General features: G+C 39.8%; 1 protein-coding gene across 42 annotated transcripts in view; it reads right to left on the bottom strand.

The window, feature by feature from the left end:
- The window catches only part of LOC122791684 (mucin-2-like), a 732148-nt gene that overhangs the window by 593619 nt on the left and 120446 nt on the right, over positions 1–18083 (bottom strand). For 34 of the 42 annotated variants that reach the window (XM_044059549.1, XM_044059571.1, XM_044059534.1 and 31 more), the window contains 3 exons: positions 14767–14826; positions 10110–10169; positions 968–1027 (listed from right to left, as the gene is read on the bottom strand). The exons of 1 other annotated variant lie outside the window; for it this stretch is intronic. In XM_044059549.1, coding sequence (XP_043915484.1) covers positions 968–1027; positions 10110–10169; positions 14767–14826 — 180 coding nt within the window. The remainder of the gene's footprint in view (positions 1–967; positions 1028–10109; positions 10170–14766; positions 14827–18083) is intronic. 7 more of the 42 variants (XM_044059546.1, XM_044059561.1, XM_044059567.1 and 4 more) reach the window with 3 other exon arrangements.

Raw genomic sequence — 18083 nt, 5'->3', positions numbered from 1 at the left:
AATATTTATTTTGTTTTCCATGGTGGATCACTGATCTCTATGGACCTATTTCAGACTCAGCCCCCAAACAGTGTCTGGTTAATTGACTGTCTCATAGTCACACAGTTAGGCAAAGAAAGTTGAGAAAAACAAACTTGCCCCACTGGACTACAGGAGACAGCTCATTAACAGGTCCTTAATCCTCTTAGACAACTGCCAGAAAACCTGTTCTAGTTTATTGGGTCACACAGAAAACTCACTCTTGATTTACTCAACACCTTTTCTACAACATCTTTTATAAGTGGTGTACTTTCCCTATGTTCGGTCCAATATCCTCCCTTTTTATATATTATTGTAATTATTACTTATGTACTTTCTTGCATAACTCGATTTGTATCTCTCATTCTTTCTGAAATTATGCCACTTGAAAACTGTAATAGATACCTACAAATTTTATAATAAAAGAGCAATATTCTAAACCATTGCAGAAAAATGTTTTCAAAGTTACTATTACTTCTTTAACAATCAATTGTGATTACTCTGCATACAAGAATTCTGCTTGCCTTGACTCTTATAAATGTCCTTCTGTGATATATATTCAGTCATATCTCTCAATTCTGCAGTGTTTGGTAGAATGTTTAGATATTTGAATCATAGTTTTGGCTTGTACACTTTTTTACCGAAAGATCATTCAGGATTGTACATATTAAACAATGACAGATTTTTGTGTTTCAGCATATTAATGTAAAATCTAGTATTCTGACAACTTTTTAAGTTGATAAAAGTAATATTTAAGCCCTATTCCTACATTTTGGCATTTGCCCCCTCTCCCCCACAACCATTTTTTTTGGCTTTGTACATGATAATAGTGCTAAGAAGTTGGGAGGTATGTTTACAGTCCAGATTTTTCATTAGCAGTTTATTTGTAGAAGTTAAATTTCAGCAGATAGATTTATATAACTGAAGAAACAATTCAGACATTTCTTACCTGAAATCATCTGCGCACTCTGACTTCCGGAGCTTTCCATGGTTTTCATTCCTCCACTCCCTGTGTACAAAAACAAAGATACCAAGGAAAGCTTAGCGCAAAAAGTGAGAAATTGTATAGTATTTGGAGCTGTTCTCATGAAGTATTTAATTAGCCATGAAAGTTTGTCATTTTAGAACACAATTTCTCATTATATAAATTCAGCTTCAGATTTCTGTGTTACAGCTATAAAAACAGTTAATGCTCTAGAAGGTTATAATGCAGGTCTAGATATTTTTTATTTTATTTTGCTTGACTTTTGTTTCACAGAAAAGTTGCCTGGGCAAAGCCCCCGTTTCTTTAAAAGGCAAGTGAGAAAACCTCCAGATGTGAATACAGGTACAATTATTAATGAGATTGAATATAACTGAGCATGATGAAGCTCTGGAGTACCCCACATGAAGAACACCGTAGACAAAATCCTGCACCATATCTTCCTAGCCAGCTATAGGTCACTCTCCATGTCCCACGAAGCTCACATTGCTTACTTGGACCTACTGGAAACATTTTCTATCCAACCTGCCATTCTACTTTAATTATACCTCTAGGAATCCTGCATTTCCTCAACTCTTTTAGGAAAAGAGATTCCTGGACTTTGCTCTATAGACTGTGAATCCTGCATGGCGTCAAATCTTTTAGGAAAAGACATTCCTGGACTTTGCTCTATAGACTGAGAGTCCTGCATGGCCACAAATCTATTGACAAACAGATTCCTGGACCTGGTAGATACGAATCCCTTTGAACAAATAGAGTGAATATATCCACTAGAGGCTCCAACATATGGACCTTATACTGACAAATATGGGAGAAAACTGCACTGCACTTCCAATTTCTCATTCTCCCTGGTAAGGCCTGACAACAAAGATACTTCCTTCGAAATCAGAATCAGCTACATAACCCCAGTAAAACCAATGGCAGTAAGGAAGTATTCCAAGGTAAAGGACCTTTGATTAAATAGTGGTTTGTCAAAATCAATTTCTGTCCAGACTGCAAGAACACAGCATCCTCCACTAAATTACACTCAGAAACTCTGTACAACCATGTTAAAGGCTGCATAGAGTCTGCTGGACCTTGTAGAAGTAAGCCCAGAACTCGCCCCAGAAACAAACTGCACTCATGCACCCCAAATTAAACAGGATATACAAGAAAAGGAGAACATTTATGGCAAAACTCAGGAATCATCCATAGATTTGCACTGATATATAGCTCAGCTGCAAGAAAACAAAGCCAGAGGTACTTACGTCGACTGATCATGAGTACGTTTACCATATCCCTTATCTGTGATTTTCATTGTGTTATGAATTTGTCACCCAAAGAACATGAAATTTTAGATATTTCAATTTGAGTAAAGTTTGTTAATAACATGAATATAGATGAAACTCAGCTCAAAACACGAAGATGTGGAATGCAAAATGCATGACTGAATACTTTGCCTATTAACCACCTGATTAATTGCCCTGGCAGTTGATATTTCCTTTCCTTTCTTTGTGCAGTTTTATTTACATACTGAGGAGCTTTTTCCCTTAGTTACCCTCTTACAATGAGCTATTCTGGCAGGGCTAAACTGGACAACAAAAAAGCTACCTGAAACATTACATTTCAGACCAATGTCTGTTGTTTTCTGATTGCAGTTTTTTTTTTTTTTTGGAAGGGGATGCTGTTCTCCTCTGCTTCACACCAGCAGATGTTTTCACTGCCTCATGTTCATCTTCAGGCTTGCTTATCTACCACTTGAATTTAACCCATTTTCACCACCAGGGCCAATGTAAAACCTATGTACCTCGGGGGGGGGGGGGGTGCCATCAAACAACTTCCTGGGAGCTCTCTTTTAACGCCCTACCCTCCTTTCCACACTCTCCTTGGATGCATGGTCATGTCATGAAGGGCATAAGTGTAATGGGAACTGATTGTAATTATGTGCTTTTGAGTCAGAATCTTCGATAGGTTGAGGGAATTCTTTCTGCGTACTTGTGCATTGATGTCATATTTTAACTTCACACTATGCTTTCCAAAGCATATGATTCAACATTTCTTTAAGTTGAATATGAAAATGTTGTCAGGGCACCAAAACTGCAATGTCTGCTTCTGCTGCAGTACAGTAGCACCTGTGATAATAGGACAATGTTTTCCACGCTGCATTCATCTGCATACTTTATCATACCAGGGATTGACAGCTTTCCTCTCTGAAAGGAAGACACAGTGTAGTAAATGCTCCAATTCTAAACACTGTGCTACTCCTGGAGTCTTATGTACTGCGTCTGGGAATATTTCCTCAATTCTCACTTCCTGAGCTCACTTAAGGAACAAGCCTTCATTTATTTATTTATATTTATTTATTTATTCAGTTTGATTACCGGGGTGGCCCACTGGGCTGTGGAGCCCATTTGTCAGCCTTTATGTTGTTAGTTGTAGTGAAATTTAAATTTTAGTTGATTTTTCCTTAAGCAATCAAATGCTTTTAACAGTTCTAAATATCCTGTGCGATATGTCAAGCCCTTCACTTAGGCTAACAGCTGCATGTTCAGAGAATGCTACCACCTTTAGAAAAAATGTACCTTCACTCCATCGACTCATACAGACCTTTTCTAGGAAAATGAGTTCTCCCATTTCTTTTTCTAACTTATGGTCACCATTTTAATTACTTCAAACCAATGTGCATCTTAAACGGACGTGACAATGATTACTGGGACTAATACAGTCCCTGTTTGTGAGTGGCATCCTCCATTCCATGTTACCACATCTGACCTCCTTTCAGTAATCATATTAAACATTTACAAGAGGCCTGACCATGCTCATTTTTATTTCCACGAGAAATTTTTATTTTTATTTTATTTGTTTTCCAAGGAAGGGCATTGCTCTCTAGGGACCTTTTTCAGACTCAGACCAGGAGAAGTATCTGGTTAAGTGACTGACTCATAGTCACACAGTGAGGCAAAGAAGGCTGAGAGAAAAAAAACTTACACCACTGGATCACAGGACACAGCTCATTAACAGGTGGTTAATCCTCTCAGCCTATTGCCAGAAAACCTAATCTATTTAATTGGGTCACACAGAAATATCAGTCTTGAGTTACTCAACACTTTTTCTACAACATCTTTTATAAGTGGTGTACTTTCTCTATGTTTTTGGTCCAATATCCTCCCTTTTTGAAATATTATTGTAATTATTACTAATGTACTTTCCTGTGTAAGTCGATTTGTATCTCTCACACTTTTTGAAATTATGCCACTTGAAAACTTTAATAGATATCTATAAATTTTATAATGAAAGAGCAATATTCTAAACCATTTCTGAAAAAAGTTATCACAATTACTATTACTTCTTTAACAATCAATTGGGATTACTTTGCATACAAGCATTCCTCTAGTCTTGACTGTCATAACTGTCCTTGTGTGATATTTACAGTCATACCTCTAAACTCGAGAAAACGCTGAGAGAAGAAGGGAGCCACTTTTGAGATTTTAAGTATTTTTTCTCTGTTTATTTGCTAAGTTTTTCTGCATAGTTGCCTAGTTTGAGCATTTTCTGGCTTGTTAAACTTGATTTCTGCATTAGTAGCTGTATTTAGAGCACAACCAAAAGCTGTTTACTGAATTTCCTGTTTGCACTTAATTTTAAATTTGTTTTTTCTCAAAACTTGCATATTTTCTGTCTTTGACCTAGCACTCTTGTGTGGGGTCATTTACTGCACTGCTATAACTTGATATTACTTGCGAACCTCTGCTATCTCTGAAAAAACAAAAACAAAAAAAATCTTGCTTTTTTCCCACTTTTCTGAGATTTAAAAAAGTTCATTTACAGGCTTGCTGTTCCTGAACTGTTTGTAAGTTTCTGTGAGGCCATTTTTGCTTGGGCTAAGGGAAAGTCTCTCTGTTGATCAGTGGCAGTGAAAAACATTGAGCAGCTCCCCTGCCCCCGTGGGAGTGGTTACTGACCTGAAACTGTAGTTTTATTGACCAGTAGGGGTCATTTCCAAAACTCCTTCATCTTCCTCTCTTAAAACCTAGTTGCCTCATGGGTTTTGCGTCTTTTCAGGCTTGTTGGCTGTTGGTGAAGCACCCACCAAAAGGAGAAAAGGCTGAGAGAAGAAGGGAGCCACTTTTGAGATTTTAAGTATTTTTTCTCTGTTTATTTGCTAAGTTTATCTGCATAGTTGCCTAGTTTGACCATTTTCTGGCTTGTTAAACTTGATTTCTGCATTAGTAGCTGTATTTAGAGCACAACTAAAAGCTGTTTACTGAATTTCCTGTTTGCACTTAATTTTAAAATCGTCTTTTCTCAAAACTTGCATATTTTCTGTGTTTGACCTAGCACTCTTGTGTGGGGTCATTTACTGCACTGTTATAACTTGATATTACTTGTGAACCTCTGCTATCTCTGAAAAAAAAAAATCTTGCTTTTTTCCCACTTTTCTGAGATTTACAAAAGTTCAGTTACAGGCTTGCTGTTCCTGAACTGTTTGTAAGTTTCTGTGAGGCCATTTTTGCTTGGGCTAAAGGAAAGTCTCTCTGTTGATCAGTGGCAGTGAAAAACATTGAGCAGCTCCCCTGCCCCCCATGGGAGTGGTTACTGACTTGAAACTGTAGTTTTATTGGCCGTATTGGGTCAAGTCCTGGCTCTTTCCAGCCCCTGCTATCAAGCACGCTTTAGCATGCTTTAGCGCGGAGTTACCACTAGAGCAGCATCGGGCAGTGCCGGTTTAACAAGGTTAAACTTTTTCTGACTCCATAAAGTCTGTTCTTCATTTTTTCCCTTAGAACTGCTCTACTAGTAATCTAAACAGTATATCCCTTAACTAAAAAGTGCAGCACTTGTTCCTAAAAGCTTTTTTTTTTTCTCCAAAAAAAAAAAAAAGCTCAGCACTTGTCTTAAAAGCATCTTCTTTTCAGGCTTAGCACTTCTGTATTATACAAAGTCCCTCACTAGCGACCCCCCCCCCCAGGAGTACCCACTTCCTTACTAAGTCCTCTCTCATTCAGTTACACCCCAAACTTCTTAATTTCTCTAGCATGTCGAAGGGCCAGATGCTGGCGTCCTCTCCTGTCCAATTGCCTCATGTACACAGACAACCCTCTCCTCCTCCCACATAACACAAATACTTGCGAGAGATGCAGCTATTTAGCCAAACTGGAGGCTGAGCTCTCTCAACTCAGGACTGGCAAGACCAGACAGGAGGAGAAGGCAACTACACACACCACAAAACCAGTCTCACATAAAGCTATCACAACAATGAATCAAACACATAAACACACAAAGACATACTCGGAGGCTCTGAGCAAAAATTTACCTAAACAGCAGAGGCCTCCAAAGCAGACACCCAAGCAACCGCCACCTCATGACACACCACAGGCAACACATAAAACACAAAATCAGTGTGCAAAGCAGTCACAGCCCTTAAGGCCAAATACAACACCAAACATACTTGTCATAGGTGACTCCATAGTCAGACACACTGACGTCCCACTCACCAGGCTGAACAAGGAGAGGGTCACAGTAAGCTGCCTATCGGGCACTAGAATCTGCCACATAACACAAGCACACGGGTCACTCCACAGCAAGTACAAATATGACACAGTCATTGTCCATGCTGGTGTGAACGACCTGAGACGTACCTCCCTGGACTACATGAAAAGAGACATAGATGAGCTCTCTGATTATGTAGCCCAGGCAGGTATGACCCTGACCCTGAGCAGTATCCTTCCTTCACCAAGAATGATGCCACAATATAGTGACAAGATGATCAGCTTTAACAATTGGCTAAATTTCTGGTGTCATTCAAAGGGGATCCAGTGTCTGTCTGCCTGGGATGACATGCTTGACAAGCCACGCTGCTTCGCAAGGGACGGCTTGCACCTGTCACCCCTGGGATTCTGGATATTGGCTAAGGCTCTTGCCACCCCCATAGTGCATAGTGCCTTTTATAGGCAAGGCTCAAATTCTAAACCTACCACCCTAGAAAACAAAAATGGGAAGAAACTAAGGGTAATGCTGCTCAATGCCAGAAGTCTAAATCTCAAAATGCACGCAATCGAGGCCCTTCTCAGTATGGAGAACATCGATGTCTGTACTGTGACTGAAACCTGGTTCAAGGCTCCTGAGAGCACCCCGGCACTATCAGGTTTTACCTCATATCATGCGTTCCGGCCCCAAAACCCAGACCACACCACAAAAGGAGGGGGTGTATCCATATTCATCAAGGATACCCACAACTCTAGGTTGGTGGCAACGCATGAAGCATCGGAAACCATCCAGGTGCAATTAACCATAGGCAAAACTGCTTTACAATTTGTAGCATGCTACAGGCCACCCTGTCAAACTCAGGAACCCCACACAGCCTTCCTGAAGACACTGGAGGGTATAAAAGTATCTCCAAACACCATTATATTGGGTGACTTCAACTACCCGAATATAGACTGGGAACATTACTCAAGCCCAAACTTTCTAGCCCAAAGGTTCCTGGAGTTCATAAATTCAAATGCCATGGAACAACTAGTCACTGTTCCCACAAGAGGAGAAAATATACTAGATCTCATCATCACAAACATGGGGACAAAATGCTCCACACTGGAAGTATATCTCTCATTGGTGAGATCAGATCATAAACTAATCTCCCTGGATATCCACATCCTGCCCCCACACCAAACAAAAAAGACCACAGTGAAGAACTTCTCTAAAGCAAACTTCACACTACTCAAGACTGGTGTGGTATCCTTCAAGGCCCCCGAGCCAGTGGAAACCACAACCCAAGCTGCAGAAGCCCTTACAAATGCCTTCTACGAACACCTCCAGGACTGCATGGATCAGGCAATCCCTAATAAAACCAAGACTCTTTCCACCAAGGGCAAACGTCCAGTCTGGTGGACCCCAGCCATAAACAAACTTTACAATAAGAGGAGAAAGCTGTTACATGATAGAGCAAAATCCATAAAAGAGAAGACACCTTTGATCATTATTAGTAAAAAAATACGAGCACTAATAAAATCATCCAAGGCCAACTTTGAGAGAAAAATTCCCCTAGATTCAAATGACAATCATAAGGCCTTCTTCAGCTATGTTAGAACCCTGGGTGGAAACTCCCAGATATGCTCAGAATTAGTCCAGAATGATACAAAAATCACTGAACCCACAGACATTGCCAACATACTGGTAGACAGGTTCAGTGCAAACTTCACCCCCCTCTCCCCCCCAAAAGGAGAGATAACTATCCCAGCAGAGTGCAGCCTCACAGACATCTCCAATGCACAGGTGAAAGCTGCTCTCTCTAGAGCTAAAAACACAGCATCAGTGGGACTGGATGGTGTCCCCGGCTGTGTGCTACATGAACTCAATGAGGAACTAAACCCGCACATAAGGCAGCTGTTTAATCTTAGCCTTACCACAGGATACGTGCCCAAGGAGTGGCGTACGGCAACTGTGGTCCCACTCCACAAAGGCGGTGCCTCTACGGACCCTGGTAATTACTGCCCCATAAGCTTAACAAGCCTGGTCTGCAAAGCTATGGAGAGGATCATAATGGAACTCATAAGCAAAGACATAGGGGACTTGCAGACATTGGACCCGACCCAGTCTGGCTTTGTCAAGGGCAGATCATGCCTTTTGAACTTGGTCGACTTCTTCGAAACAGTCACCAAGGCCATTGATGAGGGAAAGGCAGTCCATACAGCCTACCTTGACCTTGCAAAAGCTTTCAACACAATACCCCACTCGGGTATTATAGAGAAACTTACCAGCTTAAATGTAAACCCATATGTCACAAGATGGGTTGCAAACTGGCTAAAGGACAGAACCCACAGGGTTATAGTAGCTGGCGCCATGTCATACTCCAAGCCGGTCACAAGTGGTGTCCCACAGGGCTCAGTCCTTGGCCCCCTGTTGTTGGGCATCTACTTCTCAGAAGTACATGCTAACATAGGAGGGAAAAACAAGGTAACCCCAAGCTACCATATAGGTGGCAATCCACTAAGCACAGAAGAGGTTATCAGGGACCTGGGGACCCAGGTTGACAGTGGCCTTTCTTTTGACACTCACATTGCTAAAGTGGTTAGAAAAACCTTCTACATTGCCCACCTGATCATGAAGGGATTCACATCCAGATCAAGTGAGGTCATTGTTCCCCTGTACTCTTCACTTATCAGACCAATGATCGAGTACAATGCCCCATTCGGGATGTATCTCACCCGACACCTGCAGCAATTGGAGAGACCCCAAAAGTTCTTCACCAAAAGGATAAAGGGACTCCAAAATCTGTCATATGCTGCCAGACTGAAGAAACTCCAGCTCTATTCAGTCGCATACCGCCTGCTCAGAGGTGACCTGTGCCTGACATACAAGGCCATGTCCAACCCGGAATTAATGGACATGCTCCACCTCAAAAAATCAAAATCTACCAGATCCACTAGAGCAAGCGACTTAAACCTTAGCATGGATATAAATAGGACATGCTGGAGGGATAGATTTGTCACCCAGAGACTCCCTATGTTGTGGAATAAAATACCGGTCCATGTGAGGCAGAGCACCTCGCTGGCTCTGTTCAAGAGAAATCTTGACCGGTGGATGGGAGATCATAGGTTTACCCTGGGAATCATCTCTGTGTCACTGCTGGACAGAGGCACAACAAACTAATGGGCACAGTATTTTTTAACATAAGGGGTGGCGTAAGCCACAAAAACTCTGGGCTAGGCTTATAAATGTCTTAGGGCAGATAGCCTAGTATAAACCTATGAACCTATGAACCTCTGCACTGTTTGGGAGAATGATTAAATTTTTTACTCATAATTTTGGTTTGTGCAGTTTTTGTCTGAAAGGTCATTCAATAATGTACTTATAAAACAATGATTGATATTTGTGTTTCTGCATATTAATATAGAATCTGTTATTCTGACAACTCTCTAAGTTGATAAAAACAATATTTAAGATCTGTCCTGAATTTTGGCCCTTGGTCTATTACCACCACCATTATTTTCAGCTTTGTCCATGATTATAGTGGTAAGAAGTTGAGAGGTATGTTTAAAGTCCATATTTTTCATTACCGGTTTATTTACAGAAGTTAGTTTTCAGCAGACAGATTGTATATGCCTGAAGAAACAATTTAGACATTTGTTACCTGAAATAATCTGAAGATGCTCACTTCCAGAACTTTCCTGGGTTTTCGTTCCTCCACTCCCTGTGTACAAAAACAAAGATACTAAGAAATGCTTTCTGAACATTATGAAAACTTGTATAACATTTGAAGTTGCTCTCATGGAGTATTTATTTGGGAGATAAAATTTGTCATTTTATTGTAAAATTTGTTATTACATACATTCAGCACCAGAATTTCTGTGGTACAGCTATAAAAAACAGTTAATGTTCTAGAAGGTTATAATGGAGGGTTAGGTAATTTTTCATTTTATTTTATTTGATTTTTGTTTCACACAAAAGCTGACTGGCAAACCTCTTTTCTATGGGGTGCCAGGGAGAAAAGCTCCAGAAGTGAATTCAGGTACAAACTATTAATAATACTGAATATAATTGAACAGGATGATGCCCTGGAGATCCCCCACATGCAGAACACCATAGACAAAATCCTGTACCATATCTTCCTTGCCAGTGATGGGTCACCCTCCATGTCCCACGAAGCTCACATTGCTTACTTCGACCTACTGGAAACACTTTCTATCCAACTGGTAATACCATCCTACTTTAATTACTCCTCTGTAAACTGGGAATTCTTCATGACCTCAAATCCACTGGCAAACAGATTCATGGACTTCACAAATATAAACACACGAACAAATACCAAATATATCCAATAGGGGCTCCAACATACTGGATCTCACACTCACAAATTTGGGAGAAAGCTGCACCTCACCCCCAATACCTCCAAAACTCTCTGTAATTCTGCCTTTGTAAATGTACAACTGTTTGAACATACATCATATAATGATGCATATTTTGTATATTTAGATATATTATAATGATGTAAACCTATATACTTTATATTTTGTACTGGAGCTTTTCTCCTCGGGTCTCCACTGAAAATGGGCCACAAGTCCAGCTGGACTAACCCGATTAACAAACAAACAAACAAACAAACAAACAAACAAACAAACAAACAAACAAACAAACAAACAAACAAATAAAACAATAAATAAATAAATAAATAAATAAATAAATAAATAAATAAATACCTCTTCCTACGTGGTAAGGTCTAACCACAAAGATGCTTCCTTCAAAATCAAAATTAACTTCATAACCACAGTAAAAACAGTGACAGGAACTTTTCTACGACAAACTACATTTTATTAAGTAATGGTTTGTCAAAATTCAATGCCCCTCCAAACTGTGAGCACACAGCATCCTCCACTGAATTACTCTCAGAAGCTTTATACATCTAAATTAAAGACTGAATAGAGGTTGCTGTACCTACAAGAAGTAAGCCCAGAACTAGCCCCAGAAACAAACTGCCCTCGTGGCATCCCAAATTAAACAGGATATACAACAACAGGAGAACAATTAAGGCAAAACTGAGGAATTGTCCACAGATGTGAACTGGTATACAGCTCAGCTGCAAGACAAAAAAGTCAGAGATACTTAACTCTAGTAATCATGAGTACGTTTACCATATCCCTTATCTACGATTTTCAGCAGGGTATCTTAGTGAAGAGATACTCAATCTCTCCTGCTTAATGATGAATTGTTATTACAGCCATTGTGTTATGAATTTGTCACGCAATGAACTTGAAATTTTAGTCATAGGAATTGGAGTAAAGCTTGTTAATAACCTATTTATAGACAAAACTCAGCTCAGGAAAATGAGATGTGGAATGCAAAATGCATGACTCAGTACTTTGGCTGCTTAACCACATGATTAATCATTTTTGCAGCTGATATTTCCTTTTCCTTCTTTGTCTGTGCAGTTTTATTTGCATGCTGAGGAGCTTTTCCCATTAGTTTCCATCTCACAATGAGATCTTCTGACAGGGCTAAACTGGACAACAAAAAAAGTAGCTAAATGAAAAATTACATTTCAGACCAATGCCTGTTATCTTCTGATTGCAGTTTTATTTTCTTTTGGGGGGGTGCTATTCTCTCCTGCTTCAGACCAGCAGATGTTTCCAGTGCCAAGTGTCCATCTTCAGTTCTACTGGTCTACCACTGGAATTTAACAGGATCAGGCACTTTGGCAGCGAGACATTTCCCTGTGGTACATTTAATTGGGGACACATGGCTGAAGTGACTTTCAGTTGCAGAGAAATATGGCTGTTTAGAATTCCCTGTGGGCAAAGAGAAGAATACTGTGCCCTTTCCACAGCTTCAATAACCAAATGCAGAGGGAAAAGTAATGTCCGTGGTCCCTGTGGCATCATGAGACAGCAGGAAGTATGGCAGCCATCAGCAGCAGACTGGACAGAGAGCATGTCAGTGACACTAAAAATGCAGTTCACAATGGCGAGTGCCTTTTTAATTGGTGTTTGTGGACCACTGCCCCTTTACAGTGTCTACAGAACATTACCTAAAATGCATACTGGGGCATAAATGCGGCTACAGTAGCATGCAAGATTAACTCCATGCTGTAGCACACTTCTACAAGTTGCAGTTACTTAAACATGAACTGTACACTGAGCACAGCACTCATTACATCTTCTGCCCTCATGAACTTGGTTAGTAAAGCTGTGGGCATGGCAGAGTGTGCATCTCTTTGCCCATGGGGAATTTGCAACAGCCATAGTTCTCTGCCACTAAATGTCACTTCAGCCATGTCACCCCAATCAAATGTACCACAGGGAAATATCTCTCTGCCGAGGTGCCTGAAACTGATTTTAACCCATTTTGACAACAAAGGCCAATGTAGAACCTAAGTGCATCCTGCAGGGTCAAGTCCAACAACTTCCAGGGAGTTCTCTTTCAAAGCCAGACTTTTGTTTCCACACTCTCCTTGGATGCACGGTCATGTCATGAAGGGCAGGTATGCATTTGGAACTGATTGCAATGTTGTGCTTTTGAGGCGGAATCTTCCATAGCATGAGGAAATTCTTTCTGAGTACTTGTGCATTTGTGTCATATTTGAACTTTACACTATGCTTTCCATAGCATTGGATCCAACATTTCTTTATGACGAAAACTAGAATTTTGTCAGGGGGAACAAAACTGCATCATCTTGGTTCTGCTGCAGTACTGTAGCACCTGTGACAACAGGACAATGATTTCCATGCTGCATTCATCTGCTTACTTCATCATGCACAGGGATTGACAGATTTCCTGTCTGAAAGGAAGATACAGTGTAGAAAATGGTCCAATTCTGAAGACTGTGGTACTTTTGGAGTTTCATGTACTGTGTCTGGGAATATTTCCTCAATTCTAACTTCCTGTGTTCTCTTATGTTACAAGCCTTTATGCTGTTAGTTGTAGAGAAATAAACATTTTAGTTGATCTTTGCTTAAGGAATCAAAGCTTTTAAGAGTTCCAAATATGTTGTGTGATCTGTGTAGTCCTTCACATATGCTAACAGCTGCATGTTCAGTCAAGGCCACTACATTCAGAAAAAAATATGTCTTCACTACATTTTCTCCTACTGACCTTTTTAGGAGCATGACTTCTCCCATTTCCTTTTGTAACTAACTTATGGTCACTGTTTTAATTACTTTAAATCAATCCACATCTTAAACAGCAGGGACACTGATTACAGGGTCTAATACAGCACCCGTTTGTGAGTGGGATCCTACATGCTTTGTTACCATATCTGCCCTACTTTCAGTAATCATTTTAAACATTTCCAAGATGCCAATGTTCCTTTTTATTCCCATGAGAAAATGTAATTTATATTTTGTTTTCCATGGTGGATCACTGATCTCTTCGGACCTTTATCAGACTCAGCCCCCAAAAAGTGTTTGGTTAATTGACTGTCTCATAGTCACACAGTTAGGCAAAGAAAGTTGAGAGAAACAAACTTGCCCCACTGGACTACAGGAGACAGCTCATTAACAGGGCCTTAACCCTCTTAGACAACTGCCAGAAAACCTGTTCTATTTTATTGGGTCACACAGAAAAATCAATCTTGATTTACTCAACACCTTTTCTACAACATCTTTTATAAGTGGTGTACTTTCTCTATGTTCTTGGTCCAGTATCCTCCCTTTTTGATATATTATTGTAATTATTACTAATGTACTTTCTTGCATAACTCAATTTGTATCTTTCATACTTTTTGAAATTATACCACTTGAAAAGTTTAATAGATATCTATAAATTTTATAATAAAAGAGCTATATTCTAAACCATTTCTGAAAAATGCTTTCAAACTTACTATTACTTCTTTAACAATCAGTTGGGATTACTCTGAATACAATAGTTCTGCTTGCCTTGACTCTTATAAATGTCCTTCTGTAATATTTACAGTCATACCTCTCAATTGTGTAGTGTTTGGCAGAATGATTACATTTTTGACTCATTGTTTTGGTTTGTACACTTTTTTTCTGAAAGGTCATTCAATATTGTACTTATTAAACAATGACTGATATTTGTGTTTCTGTATATTAATATAGAATCTGTTATTCTGATAACTTTCTATGTTGCTAAAAGCAATATTTAAGATCTATTCCTGAATGTTGGCCCTTGGTCTATTACCACCATCATTATTTTCAGCGTTGTCGATGATTATACTGGTAAGAAGTTGGAAGGTATGTTTAAAGTCCACATTTTTCATTATCGGTTTATTTCCAGAAGTTGGTTTTAGCAGATAAATTGTATATAACGGAAGAAACAATTCAGACATTTCTTACCTGAAATAATCTGAAGATGCTCACTTCCAGAGCTTTCCTGGGTTTTCATTCCTCCCCTCCCTGTGTACAAAAACAAAGACACTAAGGAATGCTTTCTGAAAATTATGACAAATTGTATAATATTTGAAGATGATTTTATGAAGTATTTATTTGGGAGTGAAAGTATGTCATTTTACGGCAAAATTTCTTATTACATATATTCAGTACCAGAATTTCTGTGTTACACCTATAAAACAGTTAATGTTCTAGAAGGTTATAATGGAGGGCTAGATAATTTATTTTTTTATTTTATTTCATTTTTGTTTCATACAAAAGCTGACTGGCAAACCCTCTTTTCTTTAGGTGGCCAGGGAGAAAAGCTCCAGAAGTGAATACAGATATAAACTATTAATACTGAATATAATTGAATAAGATGATGCCCTATAGATTCCCCACATGCAGACACCATAGCAAAACTCCTTTACCTTATCCTCCTAGCCAGATTTAAGTCACCCCCCATGTCCCAAGAAGCTCACATTGCTTATTGGACCTACTGGAAACACTTACTATCCAACCTACCATCCTACTTTAATTACTCCACTATAAACTGGGAATTCTTCATGACCTCAAATCTACTGGCAAACAGATTCATGGACTTCACAAATATAAACACACTAGAACAAATACCAAATATATCCAATAGAGGTTCCAACATACTGGAGCTCATATTCACAAATATGGGAGAAAGCTGCACCTCACCCCCAATACCTCTTCCTACCTGGTAAGGTCTAACCACAAAGATGCCTCCTTCAAAATCAAAATTAACTTCATAACCACAGTAAAAACAGTGACAGGAAGTTTTCCAAGGCAAACTACATTGTATTAAGTAATGGTTTGTCAAAATTAAATGCCCGTCCAAACTGTGAGCACACAGCATCCTACACTGAATAACTCTCAGAAACTTTGTACAACTAAATTAAAGGCTGCATAGAGGTTGCTGTACCTACAAGAAGTTAGCCCAGAACTAGCCGCAGAAACAAACTGCCCTTGTGGCATCCCAAATTAAACAGGATATACAACACCAGGAGAACAATTTAGGCAAAAGTGAGGAATTGTCCACAGATTTGAACTGGTATACAGCTCAGCTGCAAGAAAAAAAGTCAGAGGTACTTAACTCTTCTAATCATGAGTATGTTTAGCATAGGAGGAGGACTCTATCTTACAAGAGAAGTACTTCCAGCAAACCATGGACCATTTTGGTTTTAGTAAGCATGGTAACCAAACATACAGCCAGTGCTACCTTTTCTCAGTTAAAAAAATAGAGTTATTTTAAGTATTTTCATTTCCACGCTGTGTGACTACGCTGAGAATTAAGTAACTGAACAGTTTCTGTCAACTGGGAGCTTTATTGTACGTCTCTGGGCTTCGTTTTATTTTTTTGTTTTTTCTTTTATGTTTAGCATATCCCTTATCTACGATTTTCAGCAGGGTATCTTAGTGATGAGATAATCTCTCCTGCTTAATGATGAACTATTAATAAAGCCATTGTGTTATGAATTTGTCACTCAATGAACTTGAAATTTTAGACATAGGAATTTGAGTAAAGCTTGCTAATAACCTATTTATAGACAAAACTCAGCTCAGGAAAATGAGATGTGGAATGCAAAATGCATGCCTCAGTACTTTGGCTGCTTAACCACGTGATTAATCATTTTTGCAGCTGATATTTCCTTTTCCTTCTTTGTCTATGCAGTTTTATTTGCATGCTGAGGAGCTTTTCCCATTAGTTTCCATCTCACAATGAGATCTTCTGACAGGGCTAAACTGGGCAACAAAAAAAGTAGCAAGTTCATAGGTTCATAGGTAGGTACTAGGCTATCGACCCTCGGGTATATACAAGCTTAGCCAAAAAGGTACCCTGGCTTTCGCCACCCAAGAAAATTATTTTCCTGTGCCCCATTCGAGCAGAGCCACAGAGGGGATCCCTGGGGTGAATTTCCTATTTCCCATCCAATCATCAAGATTTTTTTTTAAGAGTGCTAATGAGGAGCTCTGTTTGATATAGATAGGTAGTTTGTTCCAGAGTATAGGAAGTCTCTGGGACAGGAATCGATCCCTCCAGCATGTTTTGTTTATTGTGGTGACAAGGTTTATGTCCCTAGAGCATGTAGCTCGAAGGGATTGGGATTTCTTTAAGTGGAGCATGTCCAACAGCTCTGGGTTTGACATAGCTTTGTATGTTAGGCAGAGATCGCCTTTGAGTAGGTGATATACGACGGAGTAAAGCTGGAGTTTTTTGAGACGGTCTTCGTAGGGCATTTGTTTGAGGCCAGTAATCCTCTTTGTGAGGTATTTCTGCAGCCTTTCCAGTTGTTGTAGATGTCTTGTGAGGTACATACCAAAAGGGGCATTGTACTCTATAATGGGTCTAATGAGAGACGAGTAGAGGGGAACAATGACCTCTTTTTCCCTGGATGAGAAACTTTTGTGATGAGGTGTGCTACTTAGAAGGATTTCCTGACTACTGTGGTGATGGGATTATCAAAGAAGAGCCTACTGTCCACCTGTGTCCCAAGGTCTCTTATCACACTATTGGTATTAACTAGACTAACACCTGTGTGGTAGCTCATGGGTACAGAATTTCTACCAAAGGGTATGGCAATGTACTTTTTGGCATTGAGCCTGAGGCCATGGCTTTGACACCAGGCATCTGTCTCAGTGATGCCCTTTTGCAGAATGTCCATATTGTTAGGTGTTTCAGTTATGGCTCCTAGTTTGCAGTCATCTGTGAACTTCGTTAGCCAAAGACATTCTGTGTTAGCCTGTACTTCAGAAAAGTAGATACTAAACGTGAGAGAACCCAGGACTGAACTCTGTGGTACTCCACTTGTCACTGGTCTGAAGTCGGATTTGGAGTCTGCTACATTCACAGTGTGGGTTCTGTCAGTGGGCCAGTAGGCAACCCATCTTGTGACATAGGGATTTATACCTAGTTTAGTGAGTTTATCTATAATTCCAGAGTGGGGGGTGGTGTCAAAAGCCTTGGTGAGATCTAGGTAGGCTGTGTGAGCCACCTTACCCTCGTCTATGGCTTTGGGAGCTGCTTCAAAGATGTCAATCAGGTTTAGGAGGCATGATCTGCCTTTTACAAACCCGAACTGGGTGGGGTCCAGAGTTTGGAGTTTACCAATGTCTTTGTTTATAAGTTCCATGATGATACGTTCCATGACATTGCAGACCAGGCTCGTTAGGCTAATGAGGTGGTAGTTCCCAGGGTCCGTGGTGGCAACCCCTTTGTGGAGTGGGATAACAGTCACTGTGCACCATTCATTAGGCAC

Source organism: Protopterus annectens, chromosome 17.part0 (genome assembly GCF_019279795.1).
Source record: "Protopterus annectens isolate FY-2018-M chromosome 17.part0, PAN1.0, whole genome shotgun sequence".
Lineage (NCBI taxonomy): Eukaryota > Metazoa > Chordata > Ceratodontiformes > Protopteridae > Protopterus > Protopterus annectens.
This window is presented reverse-complemented; position numbering and strand designations above follow the sequence as displayed.